At 43.2% G+C, this 9,702-nt stretch overlaps 1 protein-coding gene across 1 annotated transcript; it reads right to left on the reverse strand.

The window, feature by feature from the left end:
- Window positions 1-1,619: 1,619 nt before the first annotated feature.
- zgc:66427 (uncharacterized protein LOC406256 homolog) lies at window positions 1,620-9,663 on the reverse strand. Its single transcript, XM_052088034.1, has 5 exons — window positions 8,701-9,663; window positions 6,188-6,283; window positions 6,006-6,111; window positions 4,223-4,323; window positions 1,620-3,627 (listed from the first exon to the last, which is right to left on the reverse strand). The coding sequence occupies exons 1-4, from the start codon at window positions 9,227-9,229 to the stop codon at window positions 4,266-4,268; spliced, it is 789 nt and encodes a 262-aa protein (XP_051943994.1). The 5' UTR covers window positions 9,230-9,663; the 3' UTR covers window positions 1,620-3,627; window positions 4,223-4,265.
- Window positions 9,664-9,702: the final 39 nt, after the last annotated feature.

The following is a 9,702-nucleotide window of genomic DNA, read 5'->3' on the forward strand; positions in this document are numbered from 1 at the left end:
TCTGCTGGCCTAAACATTCATACAATAACATAAATTTAATTCATGTTATTTTATTTTCATAAATATGTAAACAAAATTATTCTCTCCATTCTTTACGTAATATTATTTCCACTTAGTCGATAAATAACTTATTTATTATGGTAGAGCTTTTAACCAATCATATTTCAGTTAGCTTGTGTTGCCAGGTAAATTCAACTTGCTCGGGGCCTTCATGAACGGGCACAGTCAGGTTGCGAATAGCCAATCAGTCACGAGTCTGCGCACCGGGGCCAGCGAGGATGCCTTACGTCGAGACTGGACGTGCACGTTCGGTGATTGGATAGGCGCCTGCTAGAGGAAGCCATCACTGCATTTTAATCCAAAATGGCCGAAGAAGACGTTGATCTGGTTGCTGAACTACTTTACACACAATTTCCAAGACGGACCTTCCACGAAAAGCTGGATATTGTGCGAAGAGGTCGCCTAACTCCTGGCAAGCTAGCCTGTCCCAGCAAGGAAAAGGGTTTGTCCGTCATTTTCAGACCAGCAATTAATAACTGGACGGTACCCGTGGTTCACAGCCTCTGAGAAACGCTGCAAATTGGATTGTACTGCTGGGAATGCCTATTGCTTGCAACGGACCGATTTGGTGTTTGGAGGAACACTGGATTTACCCATTTAAGTTGTTTTACCAAGGCAGCAAGGACACCTCAGAGCACGGCTGGGCACTTACAAACTACGGCGCGTTTGAAAACGTTTGGGGACACTCGCGGAGATGTGCAGCTCAGTGAACAGGCACTACATTGGTGAGTAAATGAATTTTATTTTACATTTCTTCTTGTCATTTTATTTCGTTAGTATTAAATTAATGGTAACGAAATAAAATGACAAAGATACAAAAATGTATCAAATAAATCTGCTCACCTGCAATTTATAATGGCGCGTTGTAGTCACCTTCGTGCACTAAAGTTCGTTCAATCTCAGCTGCTCAACATCGTCAGTTATTTGCTATTGTATAGCCGATTCTCAAAATTCAAACGATCTGTTTACTTTATTTTCAAAGAATAGTTTGTTTTGTTATTGTTTGGTTGGTGTTTTATATGAAACTGCGACATTGTGCAATTTATTGGACATACTTGTTTAAGATCACAGAGCGTAATTTGGGTGGTATTTTATTTAGTATTTTAAATCATCTTTTTTGACAATATCTCTAAATGTAGTTTCCTGCTCTAATTGTGAATGCATACCTGATGGTTTTAAATGCTCCTGAAATTAAGTGCTGCTTGACAGGCCCATACTGTATGGTGTTAATGTATGTGACATCACTGAAGGCCTACGGTTGAAATGCACGGCCCGCCACTGTGTGAAGGTCACACTGATGCATCCTTCGAAACGGGGCGACTGTGACAGACCTTAGCAAAATTGAATCATCAAACATGTTGACTTCGAAGTAGGAAATTAATAAAACAAGCATGTAGTTAACAGGTGTTGTGTGTGTGTCAAACCTTGTGATTTAAAAGTTTCCAAAACCAAACACTTTCCCTCACTGCTGTATTCCGAACCTGTTACTGGGCAGAAAAGTAGAACTTCTAAATAAAGGCTGTAATGAAATGTAAAAGTAACACACAAGAGATGAACAGTCTTCTCCACACATATATTTATTGTAAAAAATACATATAAAAACAATTTCTGAGACATACAAAAGATTGGAGCTTTAGAAACAGTATATCCAACAGACAAAGACCAGCCGTTTTTTAAAATGCATTACATATTTACAATTCAATAAATAAAATGACACATCTGCTGTGTGCGTGTATGTTTGTTGTTTTTATTTTAAAGATTGTCCCTATAATGCTATGATGAAAGCTCTGATATCTAACAGGTGTGGGGGACTAGTTCTCGGCGTCTATTTATACAAAATCCCATTCTCAGTTGTGTTCTTTCTCTCACTCTCACACACACACACACACACACACACACAGCTTTTATAATTAGCATTGGTAAAATTTTGAGGTATTGCACCACACAGTTTGAGAGGGAATTAAATGAGTGGCCTTGGGATAATTCCCGCACACTTTTGGAAAACATACACACACCTCAAGAGTACACATCATAAATTATCAGCACATCAAATGTAACATCGAATGAGTCTCTACAAATAGGCGCGCACACACTCACACGAGTTTGGCATGACTCTACTGTATTACCGTTTTCAACATGTTTTAAACATGCACAGGCCTGCCCCCTAACGGCAGGATGAGTTGTAGCACCTCAGCAAGGGGCCCAATTCTGAAAAAGCCGTTTTGAGTATTTATTCCATATCCCGGCTATGCAGATCTATTGGTATGCGCTTCAACCTCCGAGCAGGAAAATTCAGCACACTAATAGAATGATCGATAAGCGTGTCTTACTTCTAATGCCCACCCGCCCCACTAGTGGTATATGACCTTTAGACGGATATTCTTATCGAAGAAATGAGCCAACACCTGGAAAGCTTAAGGTCCGTGCTTTTCTACTGTAAAATTGATTTATTTAAAGAAATCTATTTATAATGAATAAATGTAAATCAAATGTATTATTAATTAATATATACTTTTTTATGATGGTATTTATTAGTAATTAGCACTAGCTATGCCTTTTTTTTTCATTCATAGGACAAGAGGGTGAAAGAGCGTACTAGAACATGGGCTTCTAGGCTATCCAATAAATGCTTTCCATATCAGGCCAAATGTGGCACGAGTAGTGGAGGTTACTTAAGTTGGATCTTGAATAAATACTCAAATGGCTTTGAACACCAGAGGGGAGGATCGTTTCCCCCCAAATCAACCGTAACGAGGCAAAGGCAGAGCACACTCACATAGAAAGGCTTGAAAACAAAGTCATACATCGAGCGGTTGAGCTATAATCATTGTTGTTATAATGATATCATACTTTCAAATACTTGCCGTTATAAAAAGGTAGCCTCGTCTCTTTAAAGCCGATACGTCCCATGGTCGAAAACGGCAATAAAAAGCCGACTCCAGAAAATGTGGATGTGGTGGGGGAAAAAAAAAACTTCAGGAGAATGTTGCTGGGCTTCAAAAAGCAGTACCATCGCCACGTGTAACAGGACGTAAGAAAACCAACACAGAATTCTGGGTAATTCACATTAAACACTCACTCACTCATTTGCAGTCCATCCTTATTGAAGCACTCGAAAGCAACTAAATCAAGAAAGCTAGAAAGAAAGGGGGAAAAAAAGTCCTCAAAGGACAAAAAGTGCTCAAATGGGTGCAACCACCAGCGCTAAAGGGAGCATTAACCAACCATGCCCCCGAAATGTTAACACTTAAACCCTGGGCAGCAACAAAACCCGTCCCCCGGCCCTCAAAGCCGTAACACTTTTACTCAAAAAAAAACAAAAAAAAACACAGGATGCAACCTTAACTCCTCATCATGTGGAGAGAATACATCGTCGGACACCAACCCGGCAAAGCGAGGGGTCAAATCCAAAAGCAGCCATGGTCTTTTGTTTCATTTTAAAGTTTACATTTTGTTGTGAAATGGTCTGGACCTATAGGAGGAGGTCCACGCCGCCTGGAGCTTCTTTATGGGTTGGCGGACATATTTCATTTTTCATAAGGAGAGAGAGTGTTGGCGTGTGGTCTCCTGTGAGGGCCAAAGAAGTAGAGTGCGGAAATAAGGATGATGGTGCATAGTAGGGCAATTTTAGATCTTTGCAAATCAATAGAACAAACAATCAATCATACGGAAACATTTTTTCAAACACATTATGACATAACATTGGAAAAGATCATGGCAATCAAATGTTTTGTTTTTTTCCCCCTCTGTGATGCCTGACTGATGGGGGTTGTATTGGACAGTCTTCTGTGGCACCACCAAATAAATTCAATCAAAGAAATAAAGTGGATTTATAAATTGCGATGAAGGCAAAAGTTCGGGTCTTGAAGGGGTGTGGCTTAGTGAGTGACATCACGGGGCTCAAACGTTAGGTCAGTGCTGGCATTCCCTCCATGCTCCTTGCAAGCGTTTTCATTTTATAATTGCGGGTTCCGTTTGCCCCCATTCGATAAACGTCTGAAAGTCATTTGGTGAGGATGGCGCCACTTGCCCGATAGAGCGGGGTGGTGCATCTGAAGCTTGCTCTTCACTCAAATTTTGCCTCACGACACAAAGAGAAACTACAGCTCCTACCTCATAAAATAAAGCATCAAAGTCAAAGAATGAAAACACTTGGGCCTACCTGAGTCATTGCGGGGGTGGGGGGAGGTCACGTGATCTGGGAATCAGTCTGAAGGATGCTCAGGGCAGCAGGGCTTCACCTTGGCCCACGCGTCGATGCAGCTGCGGCCAGACAGGAATTAGTTCGGGTGGCTTTCTTAGGCTGTGCCTCTCACATTTTCTTCTCAAACAGATTGTTCCGATTCATCGTACAATCACAGACTACATGTGGCATAAACGGCTCATAATGCTGTGCTGTTATTAATAAATATAGTACACCGTCATCTCGGTGCAAAATACTCAAAGATGTACAGATCATTATTTTACCACTTCATTTTTCAAGTGAATTGACTTTCACGGGAAGTAAAAGTGAAATGGAGTAAGTGAGTTTCTGAGTGAGTGTGCCAGTTCGTGAATCAGTCAGCGACTGTGAGTGAGAAAGAGAGATTGAAAATCGGACGAACTACGTGACGGTAGTGACAGTGTTTGACAAAGAAAGAGAAAGCAAGAGAGCCATGAGTCAGTGAGCCAATCGCTGAAATGAAAAGTAAATGAGACTGCCTGAAGATGGGGAGAGCCATGAGAAGGTTCCAAATTGGAACATCCTGCGGTGGTGGATCTGTATTTCATCAGAATTTCGTTGCGAATCGCCCAAAAAGAACCACACCTTTTTACATGTGCTTTGTCCAAGTAGCAACTTGTGTGGAAACCTCACATCTGTGCGCGCACGCACGCACACACACACTCGGATGTCAGGTTCACGTGACGTAACTCCTGCCTGATGTGCACATGTGCATTGCCTAACCACATCAACATTTCCTGTGATCCAATAATGAGTAAGCTAAAACCTCCGGATAAAAACCAAGCTAACGCTTTTACAATCAGTGTAAAAGTCCTTGAAAAACCATCAGGTTCAAATGAAGGCCACACACACCTCACTATCATAGGTGATAACAACTGTGTGCATTCAGACAGGAAAAAAACACAGTAAATATATTTCTAAAGTCACAAATGTCGAATATGTACCATTTTTTTGCAGTCAATGTTTGAATAAAACAGCTGTGTGTACATATATAGGCCGCAAGCGTCCACATTGCGACATGCGATATTTTCACAGAAAGATGCTGAATGAAATCACCCTTCAAAAGTAGCCCCCCCCACCCCCCATTTTGCAAAAAGTACGAGTAAAAACCTTATTTTGAAACTTTTAACCACAGAAAAAATGAACAAGATCGATTCTTTAAAAAAAAAAAAAGGATGGCATCTCCGTGTATGATGTATGGACAGTATGTGGGCAGTGCGCATGCTTCGGGTGAAGGCGGGCGACCGGTTCTTCAAGCGAGACCCCCAGAACTGTGCGGTAAAGGTTAGCCAGCTAATGAGTGTGAATTAATCAGCTAAGCAGTGTATGAAAGCCTCCGTCAGGATTTCAGTGGTAGAGAAAGTGTCTGGATGCGTGTGTGTCGTAGGGAGGCGAACTGCCCAGCTAGCTTAGCGCTAGCTAAGATGCAGACACTCAACGCGTATGGACCAAAAACAAAGAAGCACCCCTGGGTGCCCCCTTGACTAGAGTCCCAATTTGTGTGACGCGAGTACATTTGTTGTGCTTTTTGGAAAAGCGCATGACGCAAATCCATTCACTCATCAGTTGCTGACGTCAACACGAATAGTTTAATTTTGCAGCAGGGTGACCTTCACTTGCTGTACTTCAGTAGAACACAATGTATCCAATTCCTTCGACTCATCCAAGGCGCTTGTTGTGTGTGTGATTGATCATTGTTGCCAAGTCGGGAGCAATTCGTTACCTCTTGTGGTAGACGCAGAGGCACGCCAGCCTGGCAATAGTCTCGCCCTGCACCAGATCCTCCAGACAGATGGAACACTCGCCGCTATCTTTGCTCAGCACATCCGCTGGAGACGACGCGCGCATCGTTAAACGATTGGTTCCGATTGGCGCGAGGATTTCAAGAGTAAAGCGCAGACTTACTGTTGTAGGGAAGCGGCGGAGACGTGAGGCAGCTCAACAGGTGATCTTCGATGCGACCGCCCGGGAATGGCTTGGAGCAGAAAGGACAGCGGATATCTGCGCGCGCACACGCACACACAACAATAGATGGCGCTTTCTGTGAGTAAAAGTAGTTGGCGATAGACACTTTCACATGGAATGCATCTGAAACACTGAAGCTTGAACTGCCCTGCTTGCGCTGAAAATAACTGATGCTGTCCAAAAAAAAAAAAAATCCAAGTTAACTTTATTGTTAAATGTGCAACATAAAGCACAGATGAAATTTCATCAATTCAGCGCGCCGGCAGATGACGGCAGCGCATATGAAATGGTTGTCTGTCAGCAACGATTGCGCACAAATGCTTTCGGAAAACTCAAAGAAATTTACATTATTTTTTCATCCGTGAAAAACAAGTTACATGACCAAAGCTCAATCATAACTTTCTTCTTGTGTTGTTACTATAATGTCAAGCTTCTGTTTATACACCACGGCAACACACTGCCACTAAGAACATCAAGTTGTTAGGTTAAAAAAAATATATTACGTTTATTTTCCTGTTGGTCTTTCAAATTGTATTTGAAGTTCAGTTTCCAATTCAATTAATTTTTATTGTCAAATCAACATAAGTTTCCAGGTGATGGGCAGTTATCCATTTTTGCCTTTTACACATAACCCAGGGATATTGTATAAAATAGTTGTCAGGACAGCAGCAACTGCTTTTGACGCAACAGGGTGGGAAAAAGCAAGTGTCGGGTGTTAAACTTCACACCATTGCCCCAATTTTCCAACATTCTCCGACGCACAGGCGAACGTCCTGACTCCTTTATGTCCTAAGACTCTTTCACACGGAGAAAATAAAATGGTCTAAATTTGGTCTTTTTTCCCCTCCAGGTTCTTATTTTCAATCATTGGAAAAAAAAACTTTAGACAGATAGGAAATACTTGTAGTGCGATATACTTTTCAGTCATATCGACCTGGCCTTCAACACATAAACTGCAGTTAACAGCAAGCCACACTCATTTACTGACACCTACACCACCCAGGCCCTATCTTTTAAATCCATACACACATACTACAGTAGAATGGGATGGTGATCCCAAGTGGACAAAAACAATACCTGCACTGCAGTTGTGATGCGATTAGTTACCAGGATTTTTGAATGAAAGAGGCTAACATGATGGGTTTTCATGGTCCAAAGTTCCCATCATATGTGCACAATCATCTACGGACGATGCAGATGGTCCAAAGGATTCCCTCCCGGCCTACATTCTTCCGCGCCAGCATTTCCTGACCCCATTTCCCCTCCACATTGGCTGGAGGGCCTGCCCAGGAAAAGCCGAAACGCACACGATGGTGTGCTGTCCCATCTACTGCCTCCACATGGCTCTGCTGAGAGTGAAACTAGGCCTTTCTTGGAGGAGATGCGTCAACCGCTTTGTCTTTGAACTGGCAGGCCTCCACCGTGACAACCGTCATCGTGGCCGTGTGACATGAACGTATGGTGGTCTTGCACGTCATTCCATCAAGTCTTAAGTCAGCGGCTCAGTTTACACAATACAGCCTCTTGATGATTGCCCTCATCATAAAAGCATGAGAGAGGAGATTATCTGCACAATAATGCAAGTTCTTCAAATCTGTTTCGGTTTCACATGTCGGTGTACATTATGGACAACAGTCTTAATCCTATTTGACTGTGCCAACCTAAATGAAACTGGTTGCCATACAAATCTAATTATTTTCTCATTCACACATGGTCAGTTATTTGCTTTTGCTCATAATGAATCAATTTATTGTAGTTACTAAAATGTTTCATTCTTTGAGGTAATGTAAACCGTGATTTAAATCAGATGTGACTTAGGCATTTTAATTATATTTATTTTAGTTAATTCTTAGGTTATGTTCATTTTTCTTTCAGATGTTGCATTTTCTGGGTCAGGAATAGCCTCCTCATCAATATCAATCAAAATTATGAATCTTTTCAAAATAGATTCATAGCCCATTTTACGTGATGATGAATTCTTAATCAGTGTTCTAAGAAAACAATTTGTATTTTAGCAGAAACAGATCTGACATCACACTTTGGATGTTCTTTGTATGATTTCTGTTCCTTACTTTCAGTATGCAAAATGATTCATGAGGAGTTTCACTTTTTTACTTTTATGAGAGTTTCCATGACAGCCCTTCAATGACCATCAGGTTCAGGAACTACGCCGTAGTTACGACGGGAATGTGGTGGAAACACAGGCAGTTCTCAAAACCGTTTCAAGCTCCCTCTCTTAGGAGCACTGGAACCATTCTCGAGTACAAAACACAGATTTGCGGCTTGTACAGATTCAAGATTCCCTTGATTGAACATAGATTGGCAAATCTGAAATCAATTTTAGTAGATAATGGCAGTTTGGTGACTTCAGATTTTTGTTCTTTAATTGACATTAATGGGAATAAGTCGAGTCAACCTTGAATGCATATTGTCAGTCATCTCAATAGACTTACTGCCGTGGCGATTGTTGACACGGTACAGGCCGATCCAAGCCTCGGACACCGGCCGCTGGTGGGTACCCCGAACCCGGGCCGACCTGGCACTGACGCTGCGCCCTCCGGCGTGTCGATTTCCGGGCAGCCGCTCCGAAAAAGTACGATGGGGCGTGCGGCCTGTTTCGTCCCCGGGCTGGTGGTCCGCGTTGGCGGAAGACTCGGGGCTTGTGTTGCAGTCCTCCTCCGCCTTGCCCTCGCTGTGGTTGTCGTCCACCGGGGACGCCTGACTCATGGTAGCCGGGATGCCGTGGTGGTCGGCCGGACTGCCGTCGGCGCTCGCGCCATGCTGGCCCAGGTCGGAGTCGCTGCCCTCCTCCGAGCGGCTCCGATTGACTTCGGTGTCCTCGAAGCTGCCCGAGAAATCCACCATTAGGCTGGTGGGTCTGGCACAGCGAGGCCGCCGGTATGAATCCCGCTTGGCGGTGCCGTCCTTCCCGAGAGTGGACGGCACCGGGTCTTCCTGGAGACGGCTCGCTCTCGTGCCCATCGCTAGCGGGCGGGCGGTTTATGGAACTTGGCTAACCGAGCTATCGGATTCTTTTCCAACAAGTCAACAACGACCTCGACTAGACCCTTTCAGCCGTGGCGTATTTGTCTGGAAACAACACCCTCCAGCAGCTGCTTGGCAACCGACGTAGGAGAGCGTCTTTAAAAGCTGGGCGCTCGTTGCTTCTCCTGGCCTTAGTTTGTCCTTCCAGTCCACATTTTCCTTTCTTTTATGACATACTGGTTCTCGTTGCTGCAGCGGAAATAGAGCGCCCTCGTTTCCTGCTTTGAACTGTGCATCTACAGTTACGGTACCGTTGAATGTTTGGCGACAAGTTTACAATTTTACCATGAATCGGCCCTTTAAAGTCATCCCTGCGTATTGAATTTATATACAAGTGTTTCATTTCTCGCCCTTTAAATCTTAGTTTGTTTTTTAACGGCATTTTGAGTAATTTCCAGAATGATGAGCGC

The sequence above is a fragment of the Hippocampus zosterae genome, chromosome 15 (assembly GCF_025434085.1).
Source record: "Hippocampus zosterae strain Florida chromosome 15, ASM2543408v3, whole genome shotgun sequence".
Classification (NCBI taxonomy): domain Eukaryota; kingdom Metazoa; phylum Chordata; class Actinopteri; order Syngnathiformes; family Syngnathidae; genus Hippocampus; species Hippocampus zosterae.

Bases quoted from the DNA above. Each gene is read 5' to 3' on its own strand.
- zgc:66427 (XM_052088034.1), bottom strand. From the start codon at position 9,229: ATGGGCACGAGAGCGAGCCGTCTCCAGGAAGACCCGGTGCCGTCCACT. The intron at 6,284-8,700 runs GTAAGTCTATTG...GTGCGCGCGCAG, and splicing joins TGTCAACAATCGCCACGGCA to ATATCCGCTGTCCTTTCTGC. The intron at 4,324-6,005 runs GTAACGAATTGC...GTCTGGCCGCAG, and splicing joins CTCTGCGTCTACCACAAGAG to CTGCATCGACGCGTGGGCCA.